This window comes from Rhizoctonia solani, chromosome 1, assembly GCF_016906535.1.
Source record: "Rhizoctonia solani chromosome 1, complete sequence".
Taxonomy (NCBI): domain Eukaryota; kingdom Fungi; phylum Basidiomycota; class Agaricomycetes; order Cantharellales; family Ceratobasidiaceae; genus Rhizoctonia; species Rhizoctonia solani.
The window spans coordinates 579,237-592,769 of record NC_057370.1 but is presented as its reverse complement, the minus strand read 5'-3'; the positions used below and the strand labels follow the sequence as shown (position 1 = coordinate 592,769).

General features: G+C 46.7%; 5 protein-coding genes across 5 annotated transcripts; 1 reads left to right on the top strand and 4 right to left on the bottom strand.

Annotated features, from left to right (window-relative positions):
• Window positions 1-71: 71 nt before the first annotated feature.
• On the top strand, window positions 72-1,642 carry RhiXN_03675 (aldo/keto reductase family protein; the record flags this gene model as incomplete). Its single annotated transcript, XM_043323492.1, has 11 exons — window positions 72-140; window positions 202-261; window positions 316-372; window positions 432-488; window positions 541-558; window positions 615-655; window positions 714-842; window positions 903-999; window positions 1,050-1,169; window positions 1,221-1,411; window positions 1,471-1,642. The coding sequence occupies 11 exons, from the start codon at window positions 72-74 to the stop codon at window positions 1,640-1,642; spliced, it is 1,011 nt and encodes a 336-aa protein (XP_043175911.1).
• Window positions 1,643-2,439: 797 nt separating this feature from the next.
• RhiXN_03674 (uncharacterized protein) lies at window positions 2,440-3,308 on the bottom strand (the record flags this gene model as incomplete). The annotated part of the gene is made up of 4 exons (XM_043323491.1): window positions 2,440-2,548; window positions 2,616-2,764; window positions 2,821-2,972; window positions 3,023-3,308. The coding sequence occupies 4 exons, from the start codon at window positions 3,306-3,308 to the stop codon at window positions 2,440-2,442; spliced, it is 696 nt and encodes a 231-aa protein (XP_043175910.1).
• A 1,546-nt stretch (window positions 3,309-4,854) lies between these two features.
• RhiXN_03673 (Multicopper oxidase) lies at window positions 4,855-7,388 on the bottom strand (the record flags this gene model as incomplete). Its single annotated transcript, XM_043323490.1, has 15 exons — window positions 4,855-4,928; window positions 4,988-5,102; window positions 5,159-5,466; window positions 5,519-5,675; window positions 5,727-5,959; window positions 6,012-6,069; window positions 6,122-6,229; window positions 6,282-6,326; window positions 6,380-6,471; window positions 6,523-6,611; window positions 6,663-6,808; window positions 6,860-6,876; window positions 6,929-7,044; window positions 7,096-7,253; window positions 7,305-7,388. 15 exons carry the CDS (start codon window positions 7,386-7,388, stop codon window positions 4,855-4,857), a joined length of 1,800 nt encoding a protein of 599 aa, XP_043175909.1.
• Window positions 7,389-9,196: 1,808 nt separating this feature from the next.
• RhiXN_03672 (MYND Zn-finger protein) lies at window positions 9,197-11,153 on the bottom strand (the record flags this gene model as incomplete). The annotated part of the gene is made up of 7 exons (XM_043323489.1): window positions 9,197-9,210; window positions 9,283-9,372; window positions 9,416-9,700; window positions 9,739-9,824; window positions 9,877-10,353; window positions 10,414-10,823; window positions 10,893-11,153. The coding sequence occupies 7 exons, from the start codon at window positions 11,151-11,153 to the stop codon at window positions 9,197-9,199; spliced, it is 1,623 nt and encodes a 540-aa protein (XP_043175908.1).
• Window positions 11,154-12,507: 1,354 nt separating this feature from the next.
• On the bottom strand, window positions 12,508-13,498 carry RhiXN_03671 (ribosomal Proteins L2, C-terminal domain; the record flags this gene model as incomplete). The annotated part of the gene is made up of 5 exons (XM_043323488.1): window positions 12,508-12,705; window positions 12,761-12,884; window positions 12,940-13,057; window positions 13,112-13,278; window positions 13,341-13,498. 5 exons carry the CDS (start codon window positions 13,496-13,498, stop codon window positions 12,508-12,510), a joined length of 765 nt encoding a protein of 254 aa, XP_043175907.1.
• Window positions 13,499-13,533: the final 35 nt, after the last annotated feature.

The following is a 13,533-nucleotide window of genomic DNA, read 5'->3' as shown; positions in this document are numbered from 1 at the left end:
GAGGAGCGACTGCTTCATGATTAGGTCCCAGAAGCCCTACAATCTCAGTGCTCACCCGACTTTGATTCATTATGTCTGCGCCAACACTGAACCGTCAAATTGGCGACTCAGTCTTCCCTGCTATTGGTTATGGTGCGATGGTGCGCCCCCCTATACCTATCGCTGTCGAATGACATCCCTAATAATGGAGTTTGGATATAGGGGCTTGGCGGACGTACTTATGGAAAGGTAGTTTCCTCAGAGAATGAGCCAAGATTCAAGGTACGAAGTATCCCGAATTGATGTGCGCTTGCTTCTAATCGCTCTGTTACCTAGGTCCTAGATCGACTCCTAGAGCTTGGCTGCACTCATTGGGATACTGCTAATGTATATGTAAGTTTTGCGAGCGTGTGTCTCACTTCCAGCCTTAAACCCGTATTGTGTCACGTAAGGGAGACTCTGAAGAATTAATCGGGAGTTGGTTCAAGCGCACCGGCCAGCGCGACAAGGTAAAACCACAGTATTTATGGGAAAAACAAGTCACTTACTTCCATGCTGTAGATTTTCTTAGCAACCAAGGTAAACATTGCAAGATAACGTATTTTTAAATCATTAATTACATGGCCTCTATCTAGTTTGGCTTCCGTCCCAACGGACCTTGTGGCACGCCTGAATAGTAGGTTTATGACGAGACACGACCAGAATATGCATGTTTACAATATGTTTCGGTTCAGCGTCAAGCAGTGTCTAGAAGAGTCGCTCCGAAAGCTCAATGTTGACACGATCGACTTGTACTATGTACATCGCATCGACAAGAATACGCCTATTGAAGTAACTATGAATGCACTGGTCGAGCTCGTAAAGTGAGTACGCTATTATCTCCGGGGAAAACCACAGTGTACATGCTTATATGTGACCCCAAGGGCGGGTAAAATACGTCAAATCGGGCTCTCTCAACCCTCTCCAGCTACATTACGTCGCGCCCACAAAGTGCACCCAATCGCTGCCATCCAAGTCGAGGTATGTTTATGGTGTTTATAAATCGGATATTCTGACGAAATTTTCGGTAGTACTCGCCATTCGAACGTGCTATTGAACAAAATGGACACCTTCTCGAAACGGCTCGCGAGCTGGGTGTTGCCATTGTGGCTTACTCCCCACTGAGCAAGGGTCTCCTCACCGGGCAAATTGTATGAATATACCCAATACGTTTGAAGTAGTCCGCTAATTTTCCCTTTAAGACTTCGCATAACGAGTTTTCGGATACCGATCTAAGGAAGCAAATCCCAAGATATGCACAGGAGAATTTCCCAAAAATCCTAGAATTGGTCGATAAATTTAAACAAATTGGTCAGAAGCACAACGCCACTTCGGGCCAAGTTGCTCTGGCATACTTGCTCGCGCTAGGAGACGATATCATTCCAATCCCGGGGTTAGTAGTAGTCTTATCCTCCAGTAATGTTCTAGGTTCACAAGTTACTGGTTTGATAGATCGCAGCGTATTGAATACATTGAAGAGAATTTTGCCGCCGCTCAAATCAAGCTGAGCCCTGAGGAATTCCAATCCTTGAAGGAATTAGTGAATCAGACCAAGATTGACGGCGATCAATATCCTCCGGCACTGCAGGCAATGTTGTACGCTGACACACCGGAGTTATCTTGAGGGTCGGGCATTTGCGGAGTTCAGACGAGAACTGTATGAAAAGTTACACTGCCTTCCCTTCGAGCTTAAATGCCAATCAACCCATCAGAGGTTCAATAGTTTGATGTGTAGAAATGAGTCAATATTTGTGCTTATGAGTACATGACGGAGGATGCAATAAAAGAGACAGCGAACTAAACGTGCCTATATCTTTCAAGCTAATGGAGTTGGAGCTATTTTCACGCGCAATCCCCGGCTTGATGGTTGGTCCCGGGCTTATTGATTCGTTACTGCTTCCGACTCGTTCTTGGTCACTAACTAGATTGGAGCTACTTAGCCAAATTCAAAACTCCGGCACATTCATATGCGTACTATGTGGGTTTTGTGAGGTACAAGTCAAGGAGCCAGCTCGTCCAAGCTACCGCCGTCGGGATCGAAGACCCGGGGCTAGCAAAAAAAACCACATATAAATATCTGAATAAATAAGCAGGATCAAGTGTTTGAAAATTTGAGGAGAGTAGTTGAGTACTCAAAGACATGTTTGGGACATCGCGCTTGGTACTCCAAGTACCATGCTATAATACTTTATAAAACGCGCACGTCTGGCAAGTACTTGACCGCACGCCCTTTCCAACCAATTGGGTCATGTGGCGCCTCAGAGGCTCACCTGTTTTGGTTAATGAAGCAACAGGTTTCGAGGATCTTATCAGCAGTAGCGAGGAATATAAAAGGATGTACTAGATTATACGACACTATGAAACTACAATACTTGAGTCGTAGCAAGAAACACACCACACCTCCACACCCGGAGGAGATACTTAGAGAGAAATAGCACCAATAATCTTAACAAGGGCGCAAATCTTGACGAGAAGTTCAAGGCCAAGGAGCTTGATTGCCGCAAGAACTTGCACATCAAGTTTGGCGCACCTGCGCAGGAAGAGGTATGGTCAGCAAGGAAGCTTTGGATAGACAGCGACCTGGATAATGCACTCACAAGGAGATGATGATAGCGAGGATGCCATCAACGCAAACGTTGATGGTAATCAAGAGAAGCTGAATGCACACGTCGATCTTGGCAATCAAAGCAACGCAGACGTCAGCACCAAGCCTGACACAAACGGCAGCAAGAGCTTTGACGATAAGCTAAAGGGAAAGGTATAAGTTTTCGGGAGATGGCACATGTATAAAGCAAAACCCACAGAAATGCAAGCAACAATCTGCACAGCGATCTGGGTCTTAATGTCAACTGACAAATCGACCTTGACGCCAACAATGATTGCCACAAAGGCCTTGATGATAATGACAATTTTATCAACAGCGACTGTTGCGGCGTTGATATCGACGCTGGCCTCTGCATGACTGTGAGAATTTATATCACAGTCTACTTCATTATCAACGCACCAAGTTCTTTGCAAACTACACCAAGGTCCTTTTCCAGTTTGACGACAACAGAGACGAGGTCGATACTAGAAGGTCCTTTATCTTCCTTGTAAGAAGGAGAGGACTCTTTGCTGTAGCTGGGAGTCGATGGGGATCCAGATCCAGGGCTGCCACCGTTATAGCCAGCAGGGGTGCTGTAGTCGCGAACGGCGAGGCCGTTTCCAGCGGTGGTCGGCAAAGCCTGGGCGAGGAATCCTACAGAGAGGAGGAAAGCAATGAACGAAAAGAGACGGGCAAAGGTCTTCATTGTAAAAGAGTGTGGAGGAAGGAGTGTGGGTGTGTGATACGAACTCAAGGGTGTAGCTGTGTGATGTAGACTTGCATATTGGACGGCCAGTTTAAATACTTCATCCTGAATACACACAGGTAAGGATGCCTATTATTCCGACGCGCAAAATTAGCAAAAGACATGTCAGCCATTTCATCTTGATCGCTGGCCTGACAGAAGAAGACAATAAAAAACACTACTAGAAGACGCTGACACCGCCACTGATCGAGGGTCTTGAATTATTCGAAGCACAACCGAGCGCATATTTTAATCTCTTTTATGTGAAATTATAAGGATGTCCCCCCAAGAACGACAAAATGAGGCCTCATAACTCCTAAGAGAGTTAACAACCTCGGTGTGGCGTCGAGTTTACGACGGTAGCACAGAAAAAATACTGGAACACGTGTTCTTCAAAACAGGGCGACACCAGAATCCAGCCCGAGGTAAGAGACACGTCAACAAGGCACTTGAGTCCTCAAGGATACGAAGTTTTTCGAGATAGCAATGGTCTTTATTGAATTGGGGTAGGTTGCCAACAAAGCAGCATATTTCACAAACCTCGGTTCGCTGGGTAAATCGACTTGCTTATGTTAAGGTAACCCACCAATACGAGAAAAAAAAGATAAAAATAGAATCCTATACGGATAGTCTATATTCTACTGTTCCAATCGTCAGCGTGTCGGATGGTGCAATTTATTGCCTAAAGGATCCTCCTATTCGGCGATCCACTTGACATGACCCCAATATTTCCAACCATCAAACCTGTTGGGCATGATTTGCATTAGAACAGGGTGGAGTTAGAACTGTCCAAGACCGCTTCTCATACTCAAAGGGTACACATCTGCTTGGCTATGGATCTCTACGAGTACCTTAGTTAACATACGACTTGTATCGGTTCGCTCTAGATTCGATATTTGAATATATTGTTAGATAAACCGCTTGCCTACGCCGATTATAGATGCGAATCAAACCCGATACACGCCCAATCCATTTTAATCGGAAATGATCGACAAGAAGCTCCAGGGAATGATCGTTTCTTTCACTTGGCGCCCGGCTTTTCGGCCCACCCACTCGACGCTGAGCCTAGATCTGAATGAATGTCGGTCCATGTAGTCATACTTCTTTCTCTCGGAAATACGGGGATGTCAATACCCATGTTCATTTTGCTCGCCCCGCATTCTGAACAACAGCTGGTTGACGCGCCTGTGCTTGTGGTCTTGAGTCTTTGCTTGGTTTTCTTGGAGGCTGTTCGAGGATCTGATTCTTTTGGCATCCCAGCCGAAAGTCCAGCCTGGTGAAATTATAATTGAGTAGACATCATGAAAATCAAAGCGCATACACATGTGGCTTGAAGGAACCCATAACTCGTTCAAGCGCACATAACTCGCATGCCAATAGCTCAAATCTTACTCAGAAGAGTTAAAACATATCCATTCTTAATAAAAATTATGTACCCATTACAGAAAAAACGAATAAGAAAGCAAGGGAAGAATTATGAAGTCCATTTGTGTTCTCTCTAAGCCGCTCAAGGCTTGTTCTTCGAGAGATAGTAACTTGGAACGTAGTTGCCAGTGAGCTTCTCAGGTCCTTCGAGTAGAACTACATTTCGATTCCATCAGCACACGATTTCGGGTATTTACAAGAGAAAGGGGGCGTACCAATAACCATTCCGGTAGCTAGGTGAGCATCGATATGGCAGTGGAGGATGATTGGGCCAGGGTCAACAGCGCGGAAACGAACGGCGGCCCAGGCCTGTCCAGTAACCGCAACAGGCTGAACAATAATGTCAATTGCCATGAACGAATGCGAAACCATAAAAAAAAACTCACAGTAACAAAGTCATCCCTGAACGGCGGGTTCTTCATATTGATACCCTTGTATCCAGCGTTCACAGCATCCTGGATGCTCGCATACGGGAAAGGACCATCGCCTGAACCAAGCAACCAAGCTTTGACACCATGCTTGTGCATCGGATGAGGAGGATGCACTGCGGGGTTTCCAGCAGTGACAGTGAAAATCAGGTCGACAACTGAACCATTGGGGTATGTGAAGTACGTGCTCCCGTCCAGAGAAGCGAATTGGCTGGGCTGGAACAGGAGGGGAGTGAAGTTATCCGGGGGTGATGTCCAGGTTTTACCTACCCACAACGGATTGGTGACGAGTTATAATAAAAAGATGGGAGAACGCACCATTCAGAACCCATCCGAATTCACCAGTACGAGTCACGTTCAGCGGGATAGTGACGTCTGCCTTGCCTTGAGGAGGTGGTAGATCAGGGTACGGAGACAGGTTACCCATAACGAGGTCAGTTCCGCCGTTAATGATGTTACCGGCATAGTCAATCCACTGGCTAAGGCATCAATTTCTGAGTTCTGGAGGCAAATCGCCAATACTCACAGGCTTCTTAGAAGCAGGTAAAGTCTTCATCTCGACCAGTCCAGCGCCAGTCTTATCCGTATAGTGAAGGATTGAGTATCCAGTGATGAGTTGAGGAAGAACAACGGCGGCAGTGCGGATGCGGTAATCGCCCGGGGTTTGGTCGAGTTTGACGAAAAACTGGTAGCGTTCGCCAATGGGGATGAGGATGGAAGTTGCGACTTGAACCTTGGTGTAGTGACCATCCGCAGCAACTGCATTGGGAGTTTAATTTGTGTAGTTATGAATGTAATAGAGCGAACTCACAAAAGTACATCTTGTGAGAATCGATCGAGACACGAAGATCCCAGAGTGCACCGCTATTCTACAGTAGACGTCAGAACGAATTGGCTGGGTGAATTCGCCAGAGTACGTACCAGTAGGTTGAATGCAACCCATCCGTCAGACTGCTTGACAGAGAACACCTCAAAGCTGGTATTCGAGTTGGTGCATTCGGTCCACATTGAAGGCGATACAAGGCCAGGCTAAAGGAAGCATAAATATCTAGAGCTCGAACTAAACCGGAAAAAAACAAACCTGAGAATCAGGGTAAGGGAACATCAATTTGTTATCAGGTTGCATCTGAAGATCGCTGTTAATTAAAGCACAAGGCCAAATGGAGAAGCTTCACGTACGCATCCTTTCTTCGTCAATGGTTTCTGATCTGCAGTAGCAATCGCGTTGAGCTCGTTCATATCTGGGCATATGACCGGTCCCTTTCCGTTGGCTATTCGAGAGGTTAACTGCTGTGTTAATCAAATGGAGAGAATATACTCACTCAAAAGGTTATCGATACAAAGCTGCTCGACGTCAGTACGCTCCCACTCGGCCATCCAGTGCTCTGAGGTGTAGTGCTTATAGTCAAAGCTACCCAAGATTATCGGTCAAACGTCATATAATCAAATCCATGAGACCTACACATTCAGGGTGAGCGCGTTGTTTTCGGCCTGCTTGAGTTTCTCGATCACAGCCGCGTCAGTCGAGATTTGGCTAAAGGGCTTGGGCTTATTCGGATTCGGACGGATATAAATCGTGCCTTTAAGGCCATCATCGAGTTGCATTTTCTATTTGATCATGTCAGTTCAATCCAAACCAGGACAGATTGAAGAGCATACGTAGTGAGAGTGGTACCCTATAGCCAGTAGATCAGAAACATGGCACGCTTCAGCATTCATAAGACTTACATTGGAAGCCAGATTGTTTGACCGTAAAGTTGTACACAAAGTCTCCTTGAACTGGAATAGGCCATTGCGTGAGTCCAGGGACACCGTCTGACCACGGCGTGCCGATTTGTTCAATACTAATGCCATAATTAGTTATAGAAATAATGACCCTTTAAACGATTACTTACCCATGCCAGTGCATGGCAACAGGCTCATGTCCTTTGTTGACAACCCTTACTGAGATCTCATCATCCTCGTCCCAAACCAGGTGAGGTCCTGGAGTCTGCCCGTTGATGAGCCACGATTCGCGGGTGGTGCCATCGGCATTGTGGGTGCCATACGTAAGCTGTACAAGGATTAGTTTATACAATCTGACATCTGAACCAAGTAAACTGACCTCGAGAGTGTGTTGGCGAAGTGCAGCTTCAGTCACTGGAAGAAGAACTCCTGCAAGAAGGAGAGGAACGTTCCGAAGTTGCATGTTAAGTGTCCCAATACAGTAGGAATTCTTATTGAAGCGCCGATGTCGATCTAATAGAACCACTGGGAGATGCTGAACAAAGACCAGCTATCCCCGTTCTTATATAGTATTACCGGACCTACGACCATAAGCCATCGCACTTCACAAGAGTCAATTGTGTGAAGAGGCGCTAGTTTAGCGACATCATACCTTTCGTGGACACTGGTGCGTTCGCAGCTCTACTGTCCTATGACCGGGATCCCGCCTCTACCATCCACAAGTATTTGATAAAAAACTGTGGTCTGATTTGGCCGGGCTCGGGTGTCTCTACCTGTAGACAGGATCTAGTATCCCGGTCTCGGTCGGTGGAAAATGACGTCAATCTCGAGGTACTCGTGAGCCATTAATTGTCCAGCCTTGGCTTGGCACACTTGGGGATTCAGTCTGTCATTATACAAATGCAAGGAGTAGATGTTTGGCATAACGTACCACTTGTTCCTGGTTCCTCCATCGAATTCCCCAGTCATCCTATTGACATACCGACTGTTAGATAACCGCGGTGGATAGGAAAGTGAGTGTACAGCATTACTTGTGAGTCCAGTAATCAAAGCAAGCGGATCAAGCGGCACTGATGTCTGAACATCACAAGCGCGCTTGTGCCGGATAAATCAGCCCGTGCCGCCCGGCGCTTTCCCCGGGCCTACCCATCAACTCACCTCATTAGATGTCTTCTTCATATGCCTCTTAACTGATTTGTTCTAGTTGGGTTCCCTAGCTCCTGGAAGTTCTCCTTGGTCAATCTTTGAATAATAATTTTTGCCGCCTGTTGGTCTCGGGTTTTAGGCATGACAACCAGTGCGGAGTAGACTCTCACACTAGCGGTTAATTTTCCACCCCCAGGATAGCGGTGCTACATACAATTTCTCTGATCTCTCGGCCCCCTCTCCGGCCGATAACAGTTCACTGTACAAAAATCTACTCTATAGTGTCAATAAGAGTCCAGATTGATACCCGGGATAGAGCCCGCTTATTGTAATTGGCTAATATCATATTATATCAGTGTTTCAGATTGAACAGCGGGTGCGTAGCGCCATATAATATACCAGCTGCCAAGCAACTGTGCGCTCGCCACAGAACATGCTGCCCTCTCTCGCGTTGGCGAGGATACTTGAAGTAGCCTAATGACCTCAGTAGGAGCACGCTTTTGATACCACACCCGAGTCGTATCTTTTAGTACAGTTACTCATCCTGTTCCTGTATAATCTCGCACTTTGCACAAAATAATTGACCAGAACGATCTCTGCTTCGCCCTATTTTGCATCCCGAGCACTGTCTCATCCTATATCGGAGGTTTCTACGCTTCCGAAAATGGCCAAATGCCCAAGCACTCGCCAACGACGTCGTTTCCACATCAAATATGAAGTACCCTATCGTATGCATTGGCTCCTCTTGCCGTATTATATCCCGATTCACGGATACTTCAGCCGGCTATTCATATAATTGACCGAAATTCTGTATCAGTGCCCATCAATGACCATCATTGATCGCAGCAACGCTTTGAAATTCTCAAATCATTGGTTCGTAAGCCCGCCTCGGCTGCTACTAAACTAACCACAGCAATATGCCATAGCATACTGGGATCACAAGGTCTCAGAAGCTCTTTGGAGGCAGGTATACCGCAAATGATTCATAATCAATTATGGAGAAAGAGTATTTGCAAGCAAATAGCAATCGGCATTCAGCAGAATATGCTGTTAGTCAAATAGTACACCAAGACCATACGAAACACCCGAACTAGAAGCAATTTAATGAGTGTGAATCATTCGTTTTTAATAGCCAGTGTCTGTACAAATTCAACAGAGAATACGAAATTAGCGTTGTTCATAGTTACACAATACATCGCACGTAAACTTACATGCTTTGGCACCGCCGGTCGCAATACCTCGCTCTAGCACACCTTTCGCATACCACTTTCGCTTCGGGTTCTCGGCCATATACCACGGGACTTGGGCACCTCGGATTATCACACGGGTCATATTTCAGCGCACGCGAAAGCGACGAGGTACGGAGCGTCGTCCAGGCCTCCATCGAGTCATCAAGAATATCCCGAGGTGTGAGGCACGGAATGAGCGATGCATGACGATAGAACATGTGATTCAAGACCTTGAGCCATTGCGCTGCAGTCGACTGTATTTGCATATCGGATATATTGGGTGCCGATTTGAAGAAATTCGAGACTTGGTCAATAGCTCCTAAGAAAAAGTCCCACATCACATTACTCGCATGTAAAGGAGAGCCAAATACATGCCCTCCGAACAACAAGGGTCGAAGTTCTGTTTTTCGATTCGTACAGACAAGGTAAGGTGACGACCAAGCAAGCCATGAAAATCAGCATCATAAAGTTTGGTCATAAGTGCTTCTCGAGAGTCGAGCGCTACAGTATTCTCATGAAACCACCTGCGTGCTTTCTGTGAGTCTGGAAATAATTGAGCATCGGCCGTGTACATACTGGATTTGTCTGCAAATGTCTGCAATATAATACCACAAAGATACGCGCGTAATGAGGGACATGGCGCTGTTGGACTCTTGATCAATCTCAGCTCCCAGTCGCTCTAATGCTGCATTGAATGCATTTGGTATCAAACTATCCAAAGCCGGAACTCTCGGGCTAGGCTTGGTTAGCATGATGAATACCCAACGAAGAAGGACCAAGGATATGTTGATGAATATGTGCATGGTCGTAACGAACGACGGATCTATTGGTGGGGATAGCAAGTCAATATATGCCTGGCCGATCATACAACCATCTTCATTATCGAAGGGTACGTAGTCCGGTCGTAGATTGCTGCCTGGACGCCCGGGAGGGTGAAGTATATTATGAATCCACAGACTAATTTGACGCAGCGCTTTGCGATCAGCATCACTTGCGTTAACCAGGTAACAACGAAGCGAAAGGTCTTGTAGCTGAACCCACGGCTTCTGGGAGCTAAATAAGATACAAAAGGTTTCAATGACATAATTAGCAGTGAGTCCATCTGGTACTCACTCTGACGAGTTTGTAGGCCGGCGCGTAATTTCAGCAAGTACGAAAATCAAAGCTGGAAGACCCGGTAGTAGTCCTTTAGACCTGAGGGGAACGATCGACTTGCGGCTTGTCCACAACAAGTGCACCAAGTAATCAGCACTCTCCTGATTCAGTCCGCCGTCACCTACAAATATGGGTCCACGAAGGGATGCAAAGTCGACGGTATTTGTGATAGAGCTGTCAGTAGCTGAAGTTTGGTACATGAAGTCCGTTACGACATGGCTTAGTAGTTCTGTGACATAGTTCCAGCTCAGAGAAGGCTCCAAAGCTCTCAAAAATTTATCAAGTGAAGAGGTTTCGGATAATACTCCAATGCAAACCATGCGTATGAGATGCCTGATGCAGAGAAACCCGAAGTAGTTATTGAATACCTATAGACGAGCAATATCAAGCAAGTCGTTGTTAATTGATAGTTCAGTGGTTGCTTCTTAAGTACTTACATCGCCTGGATGTCTCTTGACGTATGCTCGTAGGGTGGTCACCAGTAGTGAGAATACTCCTGTGCCACCCAGGTACCCCGTCTTATGCATATTTTCTCCAGCAGCGAGAGCCGTCTCAAGCAGCCCCAATGAGATAAAGTCTCTGGGTGCATATGATATAAATTCCTTAGTAGCCATATAGCGGGTGAAGGCTTCTTCCATGCGGGATGAGAAAGTAGCCGAATACTGAGATTGAGTTGGGCCCCAATCCGGATGTTCCATTGGGGTGATTCAGTTGTGCTGTGTCGTAGAGATGGGTTTCAAGTACTTATCGATGTGTTCGATGATTATAAAGTCAGTCGAGTACCAAACGGCTAAGCTTAAGTACTGATTTGGCGCCATAGTAGCAGTTGTGTCCCTTACCACAGTGTCCAATAAACTCAATGGTTTATGGTCAAAAGTCAGTTTTTGGAATCAGCGGAAATAGATGCTATCAAGAGTATTGGAAGAGCGAATCGAATTAATATTTAGGTTCGAGTCTCCAGTCGACGTTTAGTTCCACGAGCCACACACACAAGAACAAGCTTATGGATAAATATAACCAAGCACACGTGACTTTTGCGATATAATATCATGTGCTTTGAGCCTAACTACCTATCTCCATAAATGAATAATATTTTACACTTAACCTATCCTCGAGTCTAGTCTTCGTATATATTAATGTACATATATATGTACAAATGCATGTATCTACATGTGGGAGGTCATGGTGACAAGTCCAAAACCGGCTCTCGGCGCGGTACGAGTGGTGGAGCCCAGGGCTGCCTTTGGCGGCCTAGGGGTGTCGGCCGGGCCACCCAAGACTGCTACCGTCCAGATCGAAGGCTTGAGATGGCAGAGAACTATGAGTGATGACTTGTGTCGTCATCAGGGATAGCTAGTGGGTACTGAAAGTGCGAAGCCATACACTAGCATCGCGCTTGGTGGCTACTCGGGGTGGTAGGATGTAGTGGCGTTTGGGTGGGTCACGTGATTAGGAGTCTCTGGTCAATGAATCCCCTGCGCGCTGCAGTTCACCTGTCACAAGTAGGGTGGTCGCGCTCGGAATTACATCTCAAGTATTCAACGCATAGGCTGTTTCAATTATATGATGTCTACAACTACTTGGACCTTTGTTTGTAAACTACCGACTATAGGGTGTGTAGGTTGTAACTTTGACACAAGAAGTAACCGGGGACCGCAAACCTGCACTTTGTACTAAGCAATGGTGAAGGCGTCCCTAAGTATGAGGACAAATGCGTTGGCCAAGGTAAATACGCGCTGGTTGGTATTAAAGCTACGTTTGCGCCCCCGCGCGAATTCGTGATATAATTCCGCTTTAAAGCAACCAGGTGAACTTCACATACAGATCAATTTTGCACGTAAATAAAGCAAATATCACCGAAGTTTCATTGTCTATTTCTCAATCACGCTTAGCAATGACTCATCAGTGACAAAAATGAATATCGTGGCATGCACATCGATAACAACAAAATTGGCATAGGCATATAAATTTTCGCACCAAAAAGCGATGCAACACCTCCATCCACATAGTACAGATACACGAGACCAGCCAAGCGGAGCTCCGGGAGCGAGCCTAGGTCTCCTTGACCTTGACGGTACCACGCAACAGACCTGTCCTGCGCGCAGCAATAAGACCGACTTTTTGACCGGGGACGGCGGAACGGGCAATGGTCGAAGCCTTTCCGATGTGCTGGTGGTTTCCTCCTCCGTGAGGGTGATCGACGGGGTTCATAGCCACACCACGAGTACGAGGCCAGTTGTAGCGCTTTGCCTGTAATTTGATAGCTTCAATATAAGGGATAGTTATATAATGTCTGGCTACGAACCTTGAATTTGTGGTATGCACGGCCAGCCTTCAATAGAGGCTTGTCGATACGTCCACCACCAGCGACGATACCAACGGTAGCACGAGCATTGCTGGCAACGGTCTTCTTCGCACCAGAGGGAAGACTGTTAATAGCTTTAGTTTTTGAGCTCTTACTTTTCGCATACACCCAATGCTTACCGAATGCGGGTCTTGTTGTCTTCGGGGGAGTGACCGATGACAGTAGCGTAGTTTCCGGAAGTACGGGCAAGCGCACCACGGTCACCAACGTGCTCCTCGACGTTGCAGATGATGGTACCTAACCGGGTTCTATTTTAGTAAAGATTTTGATTTTTGACCGTATTTGGCGCACCTTCGGGGAGCTGAGAGACTGGGAGAACGTTGCCGACGGAGAGGGCGGCCTTCTTTCCGCAGTACACGAATGCACCAGTGTGGAGACCCTCGGTGGCGATGAAAGTCTCGTTGCGGAGCTTGTAGCGGTAGGGGTCGCGGAAGACGACACGGGCGAGAGGAGCGCCACTGGATATAGCCGATTAGGATCGAGATAATGAGCGTATAATTGTATTAAAAGAAAGACTCACCGGCCGGAATCGTGGATGATCTCCTTGACAATGCCACGGATGTAGCCGTTGCGCTCAGCAAAGTCGAGGGGACGGAGGCGGGCCGGGTTCTTGTTCAGGCGAGTGTGGGCCTTGAAGATGGCATGCGAACGCCTCTGCGCACGGATAACGCGACCCATCTTTAATTATCTGTCCAACGAGTTCGAGTTAGTTC